Genomic DNA, 21,662 nt, shown 5'->3' with positions numbered 1-21,662 from the left:
TCTTATTACTTTTTTGGAAGAGAGTAGAACCAAATGTGACATAACAGAACAGAGTCAGTCAGATCAAAAGGGTGGACATAATAGATAATGTAAAAGCATAATACAAGGTGATCAACAATGGTTACCATAATGCCTCCCGCTATCTCTAATAGAATTGCCTATATCATCAGTTATAATAAAATTGAACAAAACAGTAAAGAACAAAACCACAAAATCAAAACGTTGGAGACATTATAGGTCTTCAAAAGTAGATAATAGTCAACCAGAATGGGATCATAATAAATCCCACTATCTTCACAGCTGTTGCCTAAACTTTTGAACCTGGTACTATCAAGCAAAACAGAATAGAGGAACATCAGTCAAAACAAGATGGTGAGAGCAATACATGGCTTTAAATCAAGATAATGGAAAGTCAAAGTGGGTTACTATAATATATCCTGCTATTTTAAACTTATTTTTCCCTTAATTAAAAGGATAAAAATAAAAAAGTAAATAATAAAATGGAGATTGAGATAAAAGAGGGCATAACAGCAAAATAGCACAGACCAAAACATAACCATTTAAGCAAAATAGTGTTTCACCACAAGATAATTGACATAAAAGTAGTTACTATATTGTCTCTTTCCTTGAAATCTTTGAGTATAACTTCGTATACTGTAGCATCAAATATATCAAAACAATGTAAAACCATTTAAGAGAATAACAGTATTACAGGGTATTTAGAATCAACTAACAGAAAATGAACAATGGTTTCTGTATAATCTCCTTGTCTATAAAAGTTTTTGCTTATACTATCATATATAATAAAATCCAATAAGATACAACCTGTTTAGACCAATGGAGATAGAAGAACAAAAGCTTGATGAGACTTCAAAACAAGATGATACTAAATCAGTATTACCTCTTAAGACGTCATTTTCTCCAAAATAGCTGTTCCTATCATCCAATCTTCTCTGCCTCATTTCTGTTGAGCTCTTTTTCTGTCATTAGTTGTCAGTTTGTCTTCTTCATTTTGTTTTCTGCTCCATTCATTGTGGCCTCTCTGACGCTATTTCTGGATTCTTCGTATTTTTCTTTTTTAGAATATCCTGCAGTAGTCTCTGTAGAGTTGAATTGGTGGTTGCATATTCCCCTAGTTCCTCTTTATCCTGGAAGCACCTTGTTTTTCCATCAATTTCCAGGGATAGTTGTGCAGGATATATCAATCTTGGCTGGAGATTATTATCTTTCAAAGCTTGAATTATTTCCCCCCACGCTCTTCGTGATTTGATGGTTTGTGCCAAGAAGTCTGCTATAAATCTGATGGGTGTTCCCTTGTAAGTGATCTGTTTCTTGTCTCTGACGGCTTTTAATATTCTGTTCTTGTACTGGATTTCTGGAATTTTGATTATTATATGCCTGGGTGTTGCTCTGTTTGGGTTGTAGGTGGCTGGGGTCCTGTATGCTTCATACAACTGAGTATCTTTACCTTTTGCTAAATTAGGAAAATTCTTCTGGATTATTTCTGTGAGTAGCTTTTGTAGTTCATTTGTTTGTGTCCCTACTTCTTCTTTTATGTTCTTAATTCTTAAGTTATAGACCCTCTTATCATCTTCTAGTCTTTGTATTATTGCTGTTTGTTTCTTTGTTATTTTTAAGAAGTTTTTCATTTCATGCTCCCATATTACAAATCTGCCCTCCAGTTCAGATAATCTGTCCTTAGTTTCTTTCAAGCTGTTATGCCAGTTTTCGATAGAGTTTTTAGTTTCCTGGTAATCTCTTTGAACCTGCTTCACATATTCTATGCTTTCTCTATTTTCTCCATCAAACAATTCTCCCCTCTTTTTCTGTTCTTCCATTTTACCATCTGTTTTTTCTTGGGTGGTGCTTAGCATTTCTCTAACTATTCTGCTTATGTCTAGCTTCAGGTCATTAATAACTTCATTCTTGAACTTGTCTATGAGGCTCTGGAGATAGCGCTTTATATCTATTGGTGCTGTGTCTGCTGTTGTCTCTTTCTCAGGATTGGGGGCCGAGGAGCCTTTCTTGTTGCTGCCTCTTCCCATATTCTTTGTTCCTTATATATGCAAGCGTATATAGGAGGCCCAGCTTCTTTCCCTGCCGGCCACAGTCTGATTGAATTGCGCTGGCTAGGTGTTCCTGCCCACCACAGCGCACCAGGAAGTTGCAGACCAGGCAGCCTATGTGGGGCCCGCCCCTCCAGGTCAATCTACTTTCAGGTGCTGGGACCTGGGCTGTGCTAGCCTACTGGGTCTCAGCTAGCAGTGACACATAGGCTAGGCACTGCTCACCAATCCTGCTAGAGAGGGGGATACGTGACTGAAGTCACTGCAGCGCCCTGTTCCCGCAAGTCTGCCCGGTCCCAGAATGTCCTCTGTTGGGAGTCTCCTAGACCGTGGAAGAGTCCCAGTTTCTCTCATTCACTGCAGGTCAATGCACAGCTCCCCGCCTGTCCTGCTTTCAACTCCGTTCACTGATTCCCGTTCTCAGCTTTCATCAGTCTCTCTCCCTGCCAAGCCGATGTAGACGCAGCAGCGGTGGCGGAAAACCCAAATCGCGGCTTCCAATGGCGCGGGCTCCAACTTCCACACTGAGGCTTTTCTGTTCCTATAGCACCAGGATTGCATTCCTAGTTGGTTTCTCTCAGCCCAGTTTGTTTTTGGGTCAGCGGGGCATATCTCGTCTTGCTTATGATTCCTTACTCCGCACCATTCCTGAATTCTAAGGTGGGTCTTTCAGAGAACCTTCGTAGCTGCTGCTATGTGTCCGCCATGTTCTCCTGGAAGTCTTAGATTTGCTTTCATCCCAATCTTTTGTATCCCCGTTGTAACTTTTGGAATGAAAATGTTTATCTTGTGCCATTAATGTTGGAAATATCTTTCTTTTCATTTGCACAGGGGCTGGCAGCTAAGAGTTTGCCTTACATCTCAAGAGGAGACTTGGAACTTAGACTTTTCAGCAATGCTGAAACTGTTAGGACTTTAGTAAAACTCTTTTTTTTTTGTCTTTTTCTTTTTTATTGGTACCAGGGATCGAACTCACGACTGCCTGCTTTCAAGGCAGGCGCTTATGCCGCTGAGCTAAATCCCAAGCCCCAACTTTAGTAAAACTCTTGTAGATGGACCAAATGGGATGTGCATGAATCTTTTGGGGTCTAGAGGAAGAAACTTATGGTGTCTGGATGTCCCCCAAGGCCTTGTGTGGTCATGAGCAGGCTTTTTGAAGACAGAGTCAACATAGACCTCTTCTTTTCACGCCCTCACCTCAGGATAGAGTTTCAGCATTTCCAGTTCAACTCATGAGGGGGCCAGGGTCCTCACTTTGTAAATATCCTGAACCTGTGCGCAAGGAGGGCCCAGGGATGGTGTGAGTGCTGCACGTACCCAAGGCACGCAGCCTGCATACAGTATAAGGGAGGAAGAGGCTTGCTCTCCCCTTTTTGCTACTTGTTTTGCTGTCTTCTGTCACCATGAACTGTTGCCCCTCTGCCCTACCACCCCGCTTCGGAACCAGCTGATTTATGGACTGAAATCTCTATAAATAAACCTTTCTTTCCTTAATTTTGGACATCAGGTATTCTGTCTCAGGAATGAAGGAACAGAACTAGGATACTGCATGTCTACTATACACTGGGATCCATGACACCAACCTCCTTTGGTTCCTTGACATCACAAACACGTAGGTGTTCTGTGTCACACCAGTGTTTGGACATCAGTTTCCAGTCTGGCTAGGGATCTGCGAGAACGGATCCCCCTACCCCCTGGATCAATGATGAGGAGTGCTTCTGAGCTGAATTAGAAGAAATGAAAGACAGGTAGGAAGGAGATGAGGAAATCATCACTAAAATTTATACATTTAAGAAGACTGAAGACACAAAAGAAGTTGTAAGTCACACACCTGAAATTTCTGAAATAATAGTAACTGAAGTGAAAAAACAACTCAGTGCTTATATTTTGATTAACTTTGCGTGCCTGTATCTAGTACAGCAACTACTTGGAGCATAACAACGTGCAGTATAGAAACTATTGTTGGGGCTGGGGATTTAGCTCAGCGGCGTAAGCACCTGCCTTGCAAGCAGGCGGTCGTGAGTTCGATCCCCGGTACCGATAAAAAGACAAAAAAAAAAAAAGAAACTATTGTTGATTTTCCACTGTCTTGTTTTTGAAATCCAAGGTTACTCTCCTTGCATTGTTTTGTTTCATTCTATTGTTTTATTTTCTTTAAAATGAAACATAAAGAAATTTCCCCCCTTTTATGCTGGACACATAGCATCCTGAACCCTTCCTAAAATCTCTGTAATAAATTAACTCAAATTAAAACTTGAAAGAAAAAAAAAAAGAAGACTGGGACACCTTAGGGACTTAAGGTGTCCACAAGCATCCCCTGGTTACGGGCGGCTCCTTTCCTTCTGGACCTGTCACACTTACAATTCCTCAGGAATGCAAAAGTCCACACATTGGATAATTGAGAACACAAAGACCAGGAATCTAATCCTAAGATAAAGGAACTGGCTGAGAGGATTCAGAGAAGATTAAATTCTCCAATACACACACAACCTGGGCTCACACCTGTAATGTGGCCAGCACCCTGGGCAGGGGTATCTTTTTCTGCAGTTTTCACTGGGAGAAAATGCTCCTGCTCTGGTATCACATAGCTCTTTCTCTCGAGGGCTTGCACTCTTATTTCTTTGGGTGCATGCTTTAAATTTCTGTTTAATGAAACCCTTACTGTGCTTCTCACGGACATGTCCTAAAAATTCATTTCTATTGTTACACGTTTGCAATTCATACAGTTAACAGTCATCTTGGAGAGTGGTTATGTGTACACAGCACAGCTTGCTTCAGTTTTTTTTTTTTTTTGTCTTTTTCCTTTTTATCAGTACTGAGAATCAAACTCACGACTGCCTGCTTTCAAGGCAGGCGCTTATGCCGCTGAGCTAAATCCCCAGCCCCTTGCTTCAGTTTTTAAAATCCCCTCCTCCCCCCTCCTCCCTCCTCCCTCCTCCTCCTTCCTCCGTACTCCTACCTGCTTTTTTCTACTTGCTGATACTGTCCTAGCTCGTGTGATGGCATATACCACTTACAATAATTGGGGTTATCAGGCTCCTGAAAATGGCATAATTTATTCTTATTTTTTCCTCCTCTCCCCTCACCCTTGTTCCCTTGGACCATGCCCCTATGGCAGGAAATCCATCCTTTATCATTCCCTTTATTTGTACTTTGCCTTACTCAAATAATACCATATGGTATTTAAGCCTGTATGTCTGGTTTATTTCACTAAAAAATTGTATTTTCTGAGTGCATCTATTTTCCTACTGTCTTAAAGTTGTCATTCTTTGTAGCCAAGTAGTATTCTGTTATATATGGATACCACATTTTCTCTACCAATCACCTGTTCATGGGTACACAGGCTGCTTCCAGAGAATTCCTTTTGCATTATGGGGGCCAGCACACACACAAAGTCTACAGTCGGTGGGTTCAGTTCCCATCTGTGGGGACCTCCCCAGACTCTGTAACCCCACTTAGATCCCACTGTGCAGGAACAAGCTGGTCCTGCGGGTGGAGTTGGGGACCTGCCTGGAGCAGGGACGGGAGGGCACCAGAGTCTTGTGCCTGGCTAGGTGTGGCAGCATTCCCCACTGGTTTGTTGCTTTTGTTAGGAGTGGCTTAAATTTGGTTTCTGCCCCTTACAACTAAATCCTTTCCCACTAGAAATGCTAAAGGGGTCTTTTGGATGGAAATGAAAGATAGCTATTTAGGTGAAATGCAATTTGATGCTTGTGGTGTTGGGTGTTTCACTGCCCTTACAGGTCCGGGGCCGGTGGTCTGATCATCTGTCCCAAGGATAACAGTACACACTGTAGTATCTCTCGGGGATTGGAAGCTGAGGCAGGAGGATTACTATGAGTTCGATGCCAGCCTGATGTGCACAGTGAGACTCTGTCTCAAAAATGACAAAAATGAAACAAAACAAGACAAGTGAGGGGCTGGGGATTTAGTTCAGTGGCATAAGCGCCTGCCTTGCAAGCAGGCAATCATGGGTTCGATCTCTGGTACCGATAAAAAGGAAAAAGACAAAAAAAAAAAAAAAAAAAAGACAAGTATAGGCCCGAGGTGTTAGGGTCTGCCTGTCATGTCAGCCTCAGCAATCTATTTGGACTTGGGATGTTTTTATTTTGTTTTGTTGTTGTACCTGGAATTGAACTCAGGGCCTTAAGCTTCCCAGACAGGCACTGTGACACTAAGCTACAGCCTATAACTCCCTCTTGAAATTAAAAAAGGTCTGGGAATACAGCACAGTGCAAAGGCCCTGGGTTCAGTCCCTAGTGCATGCATGGGTGTGCATGCATGCACACACACAAACACACACACACATACACACACACACACAAAGCAATATAAATGTATTTTATTATTTGTAGCTCTTTTCTCTTCCTGATTTAAAAAGCAACCATATAAAGCAGTAAAATAATCTGTGTGTAGTGGGTACACAAAGTACAAAGATGTAATTTTTCTTTTTTTTACCGGTACCAGGGATCGAACTCACTACCGCATGCTTGAAAGGCAGGCGCTTATGCCGCTGAGCTAAATCCCCAGCCCATAATTTTTCTCAGTGACATCACAGAGCAAGGAGGGAATGGAGACACAGAATTGAAGTTATTGATTACTGCTGAAATTAAATTGGAACTCATCTAAAGCAGATTTCTATAAATTAAGACATTAATTATAATCCCCAGGGCAACCAGTAAAATATAATAAGAGAATTAAAATGGTACACTAGAAAACATGTGTTTAATAAAAAGAGAAGAACAAAACAGTAATGTGGTAATAGAGAAATAAAAAGACAAAAAATTTAGCAAAGCAGATAGTAGAATGCTACACACAGCCCTTTGCCTACCAGCACTTAGATAAAAGGTAAATGGATTTAACACTGTAATTCAATGGCAGAGATTGGTAGCCTGGATTAAAAAAGCAGTCCAATGATTCAACATCTACAGGAGACTTGCTTTAGAATCAAAGCCACAAATAGGTTAAAAGTAAAAAGATACAAAGAATGACGTAACAGCAAATGCGGCGTGTCCACAGTTTACGAAGGAGTTCCATTCTGGGGATTTGTAAGTCTGTAAGTCGGATTTGTTCATAAGCTGACAAAGTGAGTCTTGTGCGGGACACTGGGGAAGTCTGAAACTGGAACATCCAGAAGTAGGGGCCATGTAAGACCATGCAAAAGAGTCCTTAAGGTCAAAACTGTTTCCAAAGACAAAGAAGGACATGGTAATTATGATTGTTCAAACTGAGCATCGCCATGATAATGAAAAATGGGTCAATTCACTAAGAAGTTCTAGCAATCACATATATACGTGCACCTATGAGAACTCCACAATACACTGAGCACAACCCTACAGAACTGAAGGGAAACATTGACAACAGCAGAGTCACACACCACATAACCACATTTCAGACAGGAGCAGACCACGGAGAGGAAGGTTGTAAAGTGACAGAGGAATCCCTGTTGCCTAGTGATGCTGCAGCCGTCTTTAACATCATGGCACAACTTTCTGCTGCTCTGAGAGCTATGAGCTGTGGGCTGTTTCCTAAAGCTCACCTTGTGGAGGGTGGAGGGCACTAACCGCCTGCCTTCCTCCCTGGAGCGGGGATCAATCTGCTGCTGCTGCTGCTGCTGTAACTGAATACCACAGGCTGGGTGGTTTCTTGCTGCTTACAGCTCGGTCAGCTCTTGGCACCATGGGCTTGGGAGCTGGAGATTGGGTGGTCGAGTTGGGGACGTCTACCTAGCTTCGGACTCCAAGTTATGTGAGAAAAAACAATCTCTGCTTATTCAAGGTGCATTTACTTCAGATCTCCATTATCCATCATTAAAAAAGGAGTGAACCCCAAGGGGAGACAAGGAAATGGGGGCCTGTGGTCAAAAGTCGCTGGGCTTCTTTGAGGGAACAACTTTCCTAGGAAGCTGCAGCCACACCTGTGACGAGCCGCCTGCACCAACAGATTCTGTATCAGCTGTCAGGTCCTCAGAGCCCTAAGACATGGAAGATTCCATCAGTTTCTGAGAGACATTTCCACTGAGAATTTCATCACAGGACTCTTAGAGGAAAAAACAAAAACGTATTTTAAGGCCAGTGTGGTGGCCGCTCCTGTAATCCCAGCACACAGGAGGCTGAGGCAGGAGGATTGCTGTGAGTTCAATGCCATCCTGGGCTACAAAGTGAGCTCAAGGTCAGCCTGAACTGCATAATGAGACCCCGTCTCAAAAAGCAAAAACAAAAACAAAACAAACAAAAAACGTCCAAAGACATGCTAGATTTGATCCTGGCACTGACCTGAGCAAGAAGGACAGGCTTCTTTGAGAATCAGGGCGATAGAGCCCCCCCCCCCACCTGAGTACCCTTCTTCCCAGGAGATCTTGTTACATGCCAGGGAACCTGCCTGAGTGAGAAATGACCAGAAGGGCAAACTTTGGTGGAAACTGGACACACTTCCCCATCGGCTGGGCCATCCATAAGAAATAGGTATTTTGCAGCATATGGCCAGGGTTGGGTCCCCCTCAAGCTGAATTTTAGGGACATCCGGGTGGAGCTCAGCAGTCTGCTGCTGTATTCCTTCCCTTCCAGGTCATAGACCTCAACTTTTATGGGGGTGGAAGAAACCACAGTGAATGCCTTCCGAACGGTAAGCTGATTTTCATGCTGGAATGACTTAGCGGCCCCGATAAGAGAATCAAAACTGCATTGTCAGTATTTTTGTGTTAAGAGCTGGGTGCTGAAATGCTCGGAGCTGGCTTCTCCGAGTGTAGCCTTCGTCTCCAATGTGACTCGAGTAGCTGGGCAGTGGAGTCTGGCTGGTTCTGCTAAGCCTGCGGGGACCAAGCACTGAGTCTGCTCCTTAAGTGTTGGGCAGACCCCAAGCCTCACTCACTCACACCCTATTCCTAATGCCAGGCCCCAGGCAGAAATGCTGGCAAACCTTTTAAAAATGTATAGAAAAACTAGGTTTATGACTTTATAAATGAAAGAAATTGAACATTACTTTAAAATGAATATTTAGTTTCAGATTGTCTTTACTACAAACAAAAACTGCCCTCAAGGACACCTGAGAACTCCCACCTCCCACTGGGCTGCTAGGGACCCCCCACCAGTGTCCGCTAGTCTGTGATCTCCAGGGTTTGGAGGCACTAGCAGCACCCACGAACTGACCTGCAGCCTGGGCCCCAACTGCGTGACTGTCACCCCAGACAGATGGGGACACAACCACCCAGGTCCAAATCAAGGCAGTGAATGGCTGGGCAAGGGGGGGCGGGGGGGGGGCAAGGCGACCTGCAGACTTGGGGCTGCACCCCTTCCTTTGTCGCTGTTTGCTTTCCACTGGTTCAAGTCTGATCCCGAGTCCTGTCCTGTTTGAAACTGCCATCTCCCGCTAGGAGGACCAGAACCCAGGACAGCACAGGTGGCTGTGTCCTGGGTACAGAGCCCTGGGCACCGCAGCTGCAACTGCAGCTCAGATGGCCTGGGGGAGCCAGGGGGGGGGTCCTTCAGGCTGCTTTGTAAAGGCTGAATGGAGTCTTCCTTATCATATTCGGGTAACTGACATCTGTGCTCAAGAAAAACTGGTCCACCTGGGGACCAGCTGCTTCCCTAAAGTTTGCTGTCAATTTAGCAGGGGAGACCCTACGGGGTGGGGGGGACACGAGAGCAGATGGCTAAGGTACAGTGAGCGGACAATAGCTTCTGATGTCCTGTGACACTGGGTGACCATAGTCGACAAAGACTAACTGAATACTTCAAAGCAGCTAGCATAGGAGGCTGGAGGGGTTGCACATGTCTGTAAACCCAACTACTTGGGAAACTGAGGCAGGAGGATCCCAAGAGCATCCCCACTGGATCAAATCAGCAAAACCCTGGGAAACCAGTCCACTAGGAAGGCCTAACCCAGAGGCAAGTGGAGATGAGATCTCAGGGCACGTTGAGTGTAGAATGCTCCCTGCAGTTAGAGGACAAAGAAGTGCACAGACCAAGCTCTGTGTGGAGGAAGTTTCGGGGCATAGAACCGAGTCCTGGCTTCTAGCACACCCCAAAACTTCTACTTCCCAACTCTCTACATTAAACATGTCCATTTGAGGAAACCAAGGGTAATGCCTGCTGACACCCGGTAACATGTCAGGAAGCAACCGGGCACGGACCTGAGCCCTGGATGGGCACAATCAACGGCAGTGCGCTCCACTTCCGCCAGGGACTTCTGCCTGTCACCGCGGCGGGCTGAGAAAATCCTGTTGTTTCCTCTGCTGCCGATGGGATCCCCTTGCTGTGAGCTCCTGTCACTCCCTGTTACTCGCCGTCACTCCCTTACTATGCCTGGACTTCACAGCCACCATTCTCCTAGGGCTGCCCAGCTGGAGAGGCGAATGCAGTTAAGACAGGACACAGAGATAATGCTGAAAGAGGGGCCAGCGGGCCTTGCCTCTAGTGGACAAGGAGCCCTAAGCATCTGGCGCACCTCACTTTTACTTAGACATGGAAACAAGCAATTAGGTCAGGAGATTCATCGGCCTCTTGGTGGCTGCAGAACACGCCCTGGTGCATGGCCCATCTCAGCCGTGCCAGCTCACCTGCACCTTGCTGCCCCTCTCCTCTGTGCTCGGAGAGCGCAGCTAGGTCCCATCCTCATGATCTAGTATCCTACAGATATAGCAAGGGGCCAGGGACCTGCCTATGTGTGCCAGGCCCTGCGCCATCCCTAGCAGAAGGCTCTTGAAGTTCTCAAGACAAAGAAACACTGGGGATGAGATATGCCAGCTGATCTGATCTCACTGGGACGCTAAGAATCTACGCAGTCAAATACCTCATACCTTCGGGCAACCACCATGTGTGGCTTAAAAGCAAAAAACACATCAAGTCTGAACAGGTAATCCGTGATGGGGCGGTAGCCCTGCACTGTGTGCCCCTGGGCATCTCAGTGTCAGGCTCCCTGCTGGCTCAATCATTCTGTATTACCCTCCTCCAGTTTCTGTGTACACTGGGCTTGCAGTGGATATGTCCAGCAAGTGTCCTTCCCTGAGACGCACCCTCGGCCCCACACCCCTAAACTGGCTCCCGTGTGTCTTCCACTGTCGGATTCTGGGCTTCCACGGCAAAGCCTCGGCTCTGGCTCTGGCTCTGGCTCTGACATATCCTCTTCCTGTCTGGTCCACCTGTGGCTGCTGCCTACCACCTGCCGCTGGCCCAGAGCCCGGCAAAACTAGAGGAATGGACTTGAGTCCAAGGTCCCTGGGCTGGAGGACAGCACAAGAGAGCAGGGCGCAAACTGCCAGGAGCCCAGGTCAGCAGCGACAGCATCAGAGAGACTCGGGGAAAGCGTATGCTTCATGGGCCCTCAGAGAGCAGAGTGGCCTGTGCGCCGCTGTCCCACAATGACTTGAACAAAATACAACTCACATTCACTTCACATTTTTATTAAACTATGCTTTTGTTTCTAAAGACAACAAAGAACACACACACACTTTTCCACACATCAGGTCATGAAAAATACAGCAAAGACACCCACTGCAGTGAAGAACAGATTTTAAAGTCCTTCAGAGAAGCTTTCATAAAAAGGAACTTTACAATGTAAGGCTTGTGCTGATTACCTGACATTCCAGGAAAAGTTTTGAATTCTTTATTCTGATGCCATTCTGATTTATAAATATTTGTTCAAATAGTCTAACAACAACTCTGCTGTTTGAAACTTTAGAATCATAATTCTACACAAAGATTCCTCTCTTGTGGAAGCAGATGTCAGATTTTATGTGAAAGTTTACTTGATTTGGGGTGACAATGATGGGCACAGCTGTGGCAATAATGCCAACGTGGGAGAGCCCTCGGCCCCCAGGAGTAAGCCCGAAACGCTGGAAAGGCTGTGCACGCAGCTGCACAGAATCTACTGATTTAGAACCCAGCATCTGGGGTCTGATCGCAAAAAAGGTAACAACCTAATTCTTCATTAAAAAGAAAAAGGAATTTTAAATAGCTTCGATCAAAGAATGAGTGTGCTGGATTGATAAAGTCGTTCAACTTTCAGTGAGGCAAACAGCTTCGCAAACACACTCCTTTCCACCTGGAAAGACCACTCCTGAGGCCCTGAATGCATTTCAGAACTGGAAACCAACGCTTTTAGGTGAAGTCCGTCTTTTTCCCAACCACTTGGTAAAATGGGAGAAATAAACAAGCTTAAATACGAAAGATCACACTGCTGGGGAAAATTTCTAGTGGGACAAACAGGTGAAGAAAAACCAGTTGAAGTAATATGGTTTAAGAAATTATCACAGTGAAATTTGAGAAGTGAAAAGGAAATACTGAATCTTTAATAATGAAGATCTTAAAAATGACAAATGTAGTTAAGATGCTTGCGATCAACAAGAAGAAAAATTACCGATGCTGCCGAGAGACATACACACAAAAAGCATTCCATTCACAAGTGTCAAATTCCCACAACTCAGCAGGCTGAAAGAATGCAGGTCCCTCTCCGGTCCCTCTCCTTCAGCTGCTGCGGGAGGAGAGCGCGGGAGGGCTAAGGCGCTCTGAACAGAGGCACTGCAGGTAAAGGAAGGAAGGACACTCCAATGCTCCCCCACAAAAGTGTACTTCCACAATCTACTCCGCAACTTCTTAAAAGGCTAAAGTACCTTGAATACTCATTAGAGTTATCTGAAAGAGAAGGAAAGGTTTCAGCTTTATCTTATAAAAATTAATCACTGTCTCAAATGATCTAACTAGTGCTCAAATAATAGTAAAAACAGATCCCAGAGTGTAATGCATTTTACATACTAAAACATGCCGACACAGGAGTGTTTCGAGAAAGTTATTTGTCCTTCAAAAGCACTAGAGATACGCAGTTCTGTGAACTAACTCTACTGTCACGTAAATATGCCTCTGACTGGTGCTCGAAGATGGTGGGACAAGGCCCGGAGACACAGCTCAGCAGCACAGTGCCTGCCTGGCACGCTCGAGGTCCTGAGCTCAATTCCCAGTACAAAAAAAGAAAAAGAAAATTCAGACACAGAGGTCATGAGGAGGTGCAAAGAGGTGTCCCGTGGAGTGTCTGGAGTGGACACCGTTCTGAATGGACTTTCTTATAAGTTTCAGAATCTTAACTTCCTTTTTTTTCGGTACTGGGACTCAAACTCACAACCTTGAAGATGCCCAGCAGGTGCCTTGCCCCTGAGCTGCACCCCCACCCCAGAGCCTTAACTTTCTACAACACAGTGAGGCCTGTTTAATGAGAAGGTCAGATCCAGACAGAAGCCTAACAAATGAAGACGAAGTAATGGAAACAGGGCACATACGCAGTTCCTTTTCCATCCTGGCCCTGCCTCGCCCCTCTCCATGGGTCTCCTTCTGTCCCTGCCTATCATGCCTCTGCTGGGACCTGCATGGCACCTGGGCAGGCAGGGACCCCCAGCCTGGGGCTCTGCCAGTGTGTCCCTCGTGGAGCACCTGAAGGCCTGGATGAAGATGACTCTTTGGGTGACACCAGCACTTTGGGTGGCATGGGAGACACGGGATACGTTCCTTACAGCGGAGACAGCTAGTGTGCTACAGGAAGGGTTCTTCTTGGTGCTGCCCTCAGGGGTGGAACACATCGAGCACCTGCTTTCTGAAACCAGCTGAGGGGTGCTGTCCGCCCCACACAGCCATAGCCTCTGTGCGGGGCTGAGCAGGGACAGGCCGGGTCCAGGTTCCTGCGGCACTTGGACAGCAGAAGGGGTCCGGACTCTGGAGGAAACGGCACTGGGGGATTCCAAGGGACTCTGAACTCCGGCTTCCTGTCCGGCAAACCACATGAGCGTCCCAGGGCAGTGTGCATCACTGGCGGGCAGGAAGGCCAGGAAGGAGGACGGAGTAGGTTCCTGGGCGCGTGCACTTTAGAAGCCGCTCACCCTAACCCTCCACCTCAGAGACCCTCGGCACCCTCAGGCTGCCAGCAGACTCACCACGCCACGTCCCGCCCATGGCTGGATCGCCCTAGAACATGCAGTTCATGCACTTGACGGTCTTGCTGCCGTAGTCCACACACTCGGGGCCGATGCACTCGCAGCAGGCGTTGTGGAACCAGCGGTACTTGGAGGCGCCCATGGACTCACAGGAGATCTTACACTGGTGGATGGACATGCAGTCATCGAAGTACACCACCGTGCACAGGTGCTCTGCGGGATAGGCAGGCCAGGGGCGAGGGAGGACGACAGGAAGGAAGCTGGCTTAGGTTGGGGACAGCTGGGCAGTAGGCAGAGCAGGGAGGAGCAGAGTCGGAGGGGGAAGGGACGGGGAAGGGTGGTGGTGGGGTCTGCACTGGGGGGGCGGGGAAGCGAAGGCCCACAAGCCTGACCACCTGCTGGAGAGGAGCCAGGTTCCTGCTTCTGCTCGGCCCCACCGCAGGCCCAGCTGTGCTTCCTAAACCCAGCTTTTCTGAGGGGTCTTCCTACAGTGAGAGAATCCTCCAGCCAAAAGAAGTCTGCCAGGCGCAATTCTAAGATTATGCTATGCTGATTTACAGTAGAGTGAACCAAACTCAACACAGTGACTGGCAATGCTGGGTACAGATGTGGGCTATCATAAAGCACTCTCATCACTAACGACAGCTTAAAGTCCTGCTCCCCAGCTAGGAGTATCATGCCAGAGAATAAATCAAGGGCAACAAACCCGACCAAACTGAGAGTGCACGCTCAAAGGTGCCTACAGAAGACAGAACTCACCAAGGGTCCCAACAGGCAGGAAGGGGAGAGAAATAAGAGCTGAGGCCCAGCGCCAGAAGAGAAAAGTCAAAAGCGGGGGCTGGGGGTATGGGGCAGGGCAAGGGGCAGACACAGCCAGACAGCAGTGGAGCTGTGAGAAAATCTCAGGATCACCAGAGGGACGTGGACAATACCAGACCAGCAAGATGGGGGTGCTGGTAGGGAGTGGGAAACCAGTGCCTTCAAAACCCCTGCACCCACTTCACCCATCGGCTCACAAAGTGTGGTTGCTGATGGTGGCCGCTGCTGGGGGATACCCACCTGGGACCAGGAATTGAGCAGAGGCAGGAACCATGAGACCAAGGGGGCCCTGCAAGCTGAGCGCAGGCAGCAGAGCCCCAGCCAGGAGCTGTTTCCTGTCAGGGCCTTTGGGAGCTCCCTGATCTCCCCAGTAGAGAAGATGTGGGTTCTTTACATTTTAATAGTGGGGCCAGTGGAAGCAAAACACCTCAGTACCACATGCCATATATTTCTGATGTTTTCAAAGACATAGAATCTGTTTCATAAAATATTTTAATTTAAAAGGGAGTAAGAATTCTCACTTAACAAAAGCTGTTTTGCTTGTACTATTCATGCTTCAAGATCTCTTCTGTTTAAGTAGGCAGGATCATAATAGTGGCTACAATAAACAACCAACTAAAGAGCAGAAATGGCAGCATTTATCTGTAACTCATGTCCTAGGGAATAACCAAGCTCGTGACTGCCTCGCTCTCCAGTTAGGCTGCCGCTATCGGTTACTGGAGACTCAGAAGCCTTCAGACCTTCCCCGCCCTGCCCTTCACTTTCTCCAGTCAGGCTAGGGCCCTCGATCACAAGCATGTATTCTTTGCAGAGCTGGTGTCCAGGAAGTCCCCCACCTTAGCATTCCTGGGACTCTGCTCTGCAGGGGACAGGCCAGCTGGGGGATGGCGGCCTTAGTGCCACCGCCTCACCAGAGCCAGGATGGCACCTGATACTAAGTGACGCTATGCAGTCAGGTGGCAGCGCTGCTCCCCACCCTCCTCCAGGCAGAAGAAACCAGGGGCTATGACAGGGCCAACATGGGAGTAAACACCTGGAGCTTCCTGAGACTCTGCTCCAAAGACACTTGGTCCAGGCTTCCCACAGGAACACAGCTGTGGGGGACAGGAAGGTTACCTTTGTCACTGGAGTAGGGCGTGTGGACATTGTTGCTGGGGACAGACACGTTCTGGTGGTGGGGCTGGTTCACTGTCTCCAGGAAAGAAACCAGGTTCTCATGGTGTGACAGTTCCTCGGCCACAGGGAAGGACACAATGTTCCAGTTGAGCTGTGTATCCCCCTCAGTGAGCGCCCGGAAGAGGGATGGGATAGGCTCGTGCAGCTCCTCCACCGTGCTCTTGGAGGTGGGCGGGGTGTCACTGTAGTTCCGGGGGTTGCACATCCCTGGGAGAGGCAGAGAGGCAAAAGGCTTGCTGCTTCCTGCAGAGGATAAAGCCTTGGGGCTTCTCAGGTTACCTTGGGGTCAGGGTTAGGGTCAGAGCCAGGGCCAGGACTTCCCAGCATGTTTGCTGAAGGGACCCAGGAGGGCAGTGCTGTCCCAGCTCCCAGGGGCTGGGAGCACCAGGGACCAGATCCTGGAGAAGAGCCGATTCCAGGTGCAAAGCCGGCTGGGAATGCTCTTTTGGGCTGGGGTGAGATGGGCTAGGAAGTGATCTGGGGGCCGCCCACCCACACACAGCTGAGATGAAAGTGGTGGTAAGGGGACCCCAGTTATACAGGAATAAGCAAGTGGTGAAGGCAGTGTGTGTCCACACCCACTGATGGAGGCTGACGGGGACAAGAGGGCAGAGAACAACTCTGAGCAAGGAGGGGAGTGAGCACCAGGTCACTGAGGGCTTGCAGGTGGCTGGGTGGGGCAGCCTGGGCCCCTCTCAGCTCCCACTTGCTGAACCCCTCTGTGGGCCGGGTTTCAGAGCAGCCAAACTACAACAGAGCCTCAGGGTTCCCTTTGTGAACTCAGTCCTCTTAAACTTCAGGCTGGGCGTGGTGGCACAGGCATTTTGTAATTTAGCACTCGGGATGCTGCGAGTTCAAGGCCAACCTAGGCTACACAGTGAAAGGGTTTTGGCCCAGACAGGACACTGTAGCCAGGAAAGCCACAACCGGAAGCAGGAAGCCCCATCTTGCCCTGCCCCTAGGAAGTTACCTGTGACACCATCTTCCCACCCCTGGGAATTTACATATGGCGCCAAACCTAGGACCAATGGGCTACCTGTGCATCCCTAATCCCCGCCTTAGGTTCCACCCCAAACCGAGGCTATTTACATGCCCCCCACACCACGTGTCCGCCGGAGAGATCGCCAGACGCCAGCGGTGGAGGTGCCGGTCGTCTCTCTCCGTGTTCTCAGAATAAAGGCCGCTTTTTATTTTATACTTCTCATCTTTTGGAAATATTTTTCATCTTTTGGAAATAATCCTAGCATACAGTGAGGCCCTGCATCCAAGCAAACTCCTTTGCAATTTAAATTATTTCATTTTTGTTTATTAGCTATTAGATCTAATGTGTAATTACACGTCTCCTCCCAAATTAAGGGACTGAGATGTTAGACCAAATTTATAAGTTCTAGGACTTATGCATTCAGGGAGGGAAGAAAATGTCTCATTTGTTTTCCACATTTTCTTAAGGACCCTGGCAAGGGCTAAAGGAAAATAACTTTCAATACATCTGAACTTTAAGGATCCAAGTGTATCAAAGAGCCCAGATCATGGCAGGTCTGACCCCTCTCCTCCCAGGGTGGGAACTGCCCAGCCCAGATTAATGAGACAGGTCTAAGTTACTAACCCGGGCTCCAGCCAAGATAGCAGGCTTGTGTTTGGCCCTGCACACTTCCTGGTGACCCCGCCCACAATCACTCTTAATGGCACAGACAAGCAAACACTGCTTTGAGCACTGTCTTCCACCCGAACAAATGAAGGAGTGGAAATGTGTGACCAGAACCACAGCCAAGGCCAGCTATCAGTAGTGCTGACGTCATATGACTCAGTACACCAAAAGCTCTGAGATTTTGTGCATTTACAACACTTAGGGACAAAAGACTTGTAATTTAAATGATGAAAACATGTATTGTAAATGATTATTTCTTACAGGCAGCATCCTTTCCTAGCTGAAGAATAAGGGGTACTGGGGTGAAAGCTCTGACAGGACTGTGAGGCCGCTGTTGCCCTCAGCCCTCGCTTCTTAACAAGGATCTGAATGACATGTGGCAGGCAAGCAGCCAGGGATTCGGGGTCACAGACAAGGGGCCAGCGTGGTGCTGGGTCCCCTCCACTGCAGCTGTCTGGCATCAGGGAGTCAGTCAACCTCCTTTGCCCAACAGGTGAGGAGCAGTGACACCTGCAGGGCCCAGAGAGTAGGGAAGCAGCATGAGGGTTAGCAAGTCTTCATTTTTCTGCCACATTACTATTTTTGTTTTGGCCTGAACTACATCCCCAGCCTTTTAAAACTGTTTTATTTTTGAGACAGGGACTAAGTTCCTAAGTTGCCCAGATTGGGCTCAATGTTTTGATCCTCCTGCCTCAGCCTCCTATAGTGTGGAGATTATAAGTATGTCCCACCATACTACTATTAGGACTTTTAAAATAATATAAGTAGATAGGGGCAGTTGTTTGAAAAAGAACATTTGCACATCTGTAATCCCAGTACTCTGGAAAGCTGAGGCAGGAGGATCACAGGTTCACTACCAGCTTGGCAATTTAATGAGACTGTTTCAAATAAAATAAAAAAGGGTTGCGGACAGAGTTCAGTGTGAAGTCCTTGGTTCAATCCTCAGTACTGCAGAAAAAAAGAGATTATATCATTTTTTTAGCCCATCTTAAGAACAAAAATCCAGTTATTAACAATGGCAACCAAAGTTTGGTGATATGATTTTTATCTTTTTTTTCTTTTGGTCTTTTTTGAGGCAGTGCTTCACTATGCAGTTCAGGCTGTCCTTGAGTTCACTTTGTAACCCAGGCTGGTCTCGAACTCCCAACAATCAGTCCTCCTGAGTGCTGGGATTATAGGCCTGCGTACCATGCCCACTGGTACTATGATTTTGTAGCTGCCCTGTCGCAGCTGCAGAGCTACATGTGCTGGTGAAAATGAGAGGGATGTGACTCTTTGGGAAGAAAGTCTCCTAGTCACTAGTAACTACACCTAACTGCACATCTCCACACAGAGCCCAGTGTGATGGTCTTTTGTGATCGTGCACCCACCCGACCACCCACGTGGGCGAATGTGTGTGGGTGCAGAAACCACTGCAGTCAGCAAGGGTCTGAGCTGTCTACGGGAACAAGGTGTTGGGCCAGCTGCGAGGTGTCAGCGGAGTCTGAAAGGAAAGGGAAGAGGGGGAGAAGAGCAGAGCAGAGAGGAGGAAAGAGCGGGAAGTTGCACTCCAGAAATCAGCGTTTTGGGTCTGCCTGCTCGGCCTGCTGCCATCTCTCCCTCCCACGTCCAGTCTGAGTGGGAAACAACGTGGCTGCCTCCACCGCAGGTGAGAGAGGCCTCGGAGTGGAAGTGATGCACATGGTTATGAACCTTTGTCTTTGTTATCATGTAAATGTTTTGCAAAAATCAAAACAAATGAGCACACAGGAATCTTCCTATACATCACAGTGGTCCAGAAGCCAGAGAAGGACTCCAGCAGGGCTGGGCACAGTATCTGGGCTTATGCCTTCAAGAACACAGCAGTCTTTTCTCGGTCTCATCGAAATGTTACACATAAAGCACCTAAGTACTGGCATCCATGGTGTTAGGGACAAAGAATTTCAGCTTAAGAGAAAAGAATTACAACAAAACCCAGCAACAAAATCAAGAGGAAGAAAGACCTGCAAGCTTTGGAGGGAGGGGGTGGAGCCAGGATCTCAATAAGTAGTTCAGGCTGGCCTCAAACTCACAGCAATCCTGCCACCTCAGCCTCTCGAGTGCTGGGATAACCAGCATGCGCCACCATAGCCAGCAAGACCTATAGTCTTAAATTGGAACTGGCATTATCAATACAACCCTGTACCCAGTTTTTTAGCGCTGACCACTGGACAGGATAGAACATGACCCAGGCCCAGGCCCTGGTCTGTTTCCTAAAGAAACCAGTACTCTGTGGGGCCGAGGCATGGCCCAGCCATGAGGTGACAGGCACTCAAGCTGCTGTCCCAGGCTTGCTGAGCTGGCGGACAGCAGTGATCACACCTAGAGGACACAGGGCCAGGAGAAGCTGCGAGCGGCCTGTAACCCAGCAAGATGTGTGGTGCAACAATAAAACGCTGAACGTTGTTTAACAGCCGTAAGTTCACAGCCACACTTAAAAAGTAAGCAGGAACTCAAAAACAAAATAAACGTACTGCATCTTAGCGGGCCATACCAGGCCCTGAATTCAGCACTCTGAACATGGGAAAAGGAAGGGTCCTGCACTGCCTTGTGTTACCTGTTCTTTCCAGGTGAATAAACGCCCCATCAGGTAGGGATAACCCCAAGGACACCAGCACCTGTCAAGCCGGCAGGGAGGTCACTGTCTGGCAACGTCTCATGGAGTCACTGTCTCTGGTGACGCCACCAGGCAGGGCAAGGTGTGACCAAGTGACCAGTGTAGGCCCCCTGTTGTGTGCACGCACTGCACCCACCTCCCACAACCCGAGACCCCACAGGCTCTAGGTCCAGCTTCCCACTGCCCAGCAGTGGCAACAGCAGAGCAGCACTTTAATACAGTGTAGCCATCAGCAGATCTGCAATGCGGCTTATTCTCCACCGGCACTGGCCAGATTCTTCAAACCCAGCAGAATGCGAGGTGGGGCTTCTACAGAGACAGAAACCAGCAGACCCACAGCCACACCCAGCTACTTGGGAGGTGGAGGCAGGAAATCAGATCCCAGCCTGGGCAACAGGGCAAGACTCTGTATCAAAAATGAGTAAATGACTAACAAAGAAAAGTAAGCCCCAAGGAGGACAGTGAATGGACTGGCTGAGCATCAGACAGTATCAAGGAAGCACTGTAACCACTTCAGGTACGGGAGCCCTGGGCTGGGGAAGCCAAAACCTGCTGTAGGCAGTGACCAGGTGGAAAACAGGTGAGGAGTGAGACAGAGACATGTGGGTCCCTGAAGACATGGGGGAGAGATGGTCTCAGAGAGGGACGGGGATCAGCATTGACAGCTGCAGTGACCAGGAAAGCATCAAAGTCGAAAACAAATCAGTGTGTGTGTGCCCAGCAGACACTCAGGAGAGCATTTGGGCATCAGAAAAGTCAGGAATCTAAACATTTAAGCTGGCTCTGCTGGCATGCTCAGGAGGCTGAGACAGGACGATAATGAGTGCGAGGCCAACCTGGGCTCTACAGTGAGTTCAAGACCTGCACTACACAGTCTTAAGCAAAACAAAACAAAAAAATTAAAAATTAATACAAAGGACTGGGGATGAGCTTACAGTGGAGGCCCAGGACTGACCCCCAGTGCCATAAATGCGAAACAAAACAAGGAGTTAACACAAGCACTGAAAGATTAGGAAATGGTCCATGAAGTACACCCAAAACCCGAAACACAGGTGACAGGATAATTCACTTAGTAAATTACTATGCATCAGAGGTGACCCCGCTTTATGAAATGCTGCTCTCACTGAAGTACGGGCAGCCACATGGTAACAGGGAGTCAGCTGATGGTTTTAACAATGAAAGCACCAGAGAGCAAGAGGTTTTTTTTTTTTGTCTTTTTGAGACCGAGTCTCGCTATGCAGTTCAGGCTGGCCTTGAGCTCACTTTGTAGCCCAGGCTGTTCTCGAACTCGCAATGATCCTCCCACCTCAGCCTCCCAAGTGCTGGGATTCCAGACGTGAGCCACCATGCCCGGCTCTAAGAGGGTATTATTTAGAGCTGCAGAAGCAAAATATCACCGAG

General features: G+C 47.8%; 1 protein-coding gene across 6 annotated transcripts in view; it reads right to left on the bottom strand.

Moving 5' to 3' along the window:
• Twsg1 (twisted gastrulation BMP signaling modulator 1) overlaps nt 1-21,662 on the bottom strand; it is a 65,248-nt gene that overhangs the window by 14,565 nt on the left and 29,021 nt on the right. Inside the window, exons 4-6 of one of the 6 annotated variants that reach the window (XM_063231979.1) lie at nt 15,919-16,185; nt 13,984-14,196; nt 6,393-7,247 (exon numbers count right to left, since the gene is read on the bottom strand). In XM_063231979.1, the coding sequence (XP_063088049.1) occupies nt 14,015-14,196; nt 15,919-16,185 (449 nt within the window). In that variant the 3' untranslated portion in view covers nt 6,393-7,247; nt 13,984-14,014. Of the gene's footprint in view, nt 1-6,392; nt 7,248-7,835; nt 8,041-11,450; nt 14,197-15,918; nt 16,186-21,662 lie in introns of those variants that run through there. The other 5 variants (XM_063231977.1, XM_063231974.1, XM_063231975.1 and 2 more) reach the window with 5 other exon arrangements.

This window comes from Cavia porcellus, unplaced genomic scaffold (assembly GCF_034190915.1).
Source record: "Cavia porcellus strain 051 isolate PalLab524CR breed Dunkin Hartley unplaced genomic scaffold, mCavPor4.1 scaffold_20, whole genome shotgun sequence".
Lineage (NCBI taxonomy): Eukaryota > Metazoa > Chordata > Mammalia > Rodentia > Caviidae > Cavia > Cavia porcellus.
This window is presented reverse-complemented; position numbering and strand designations above follow the sequence as displayed.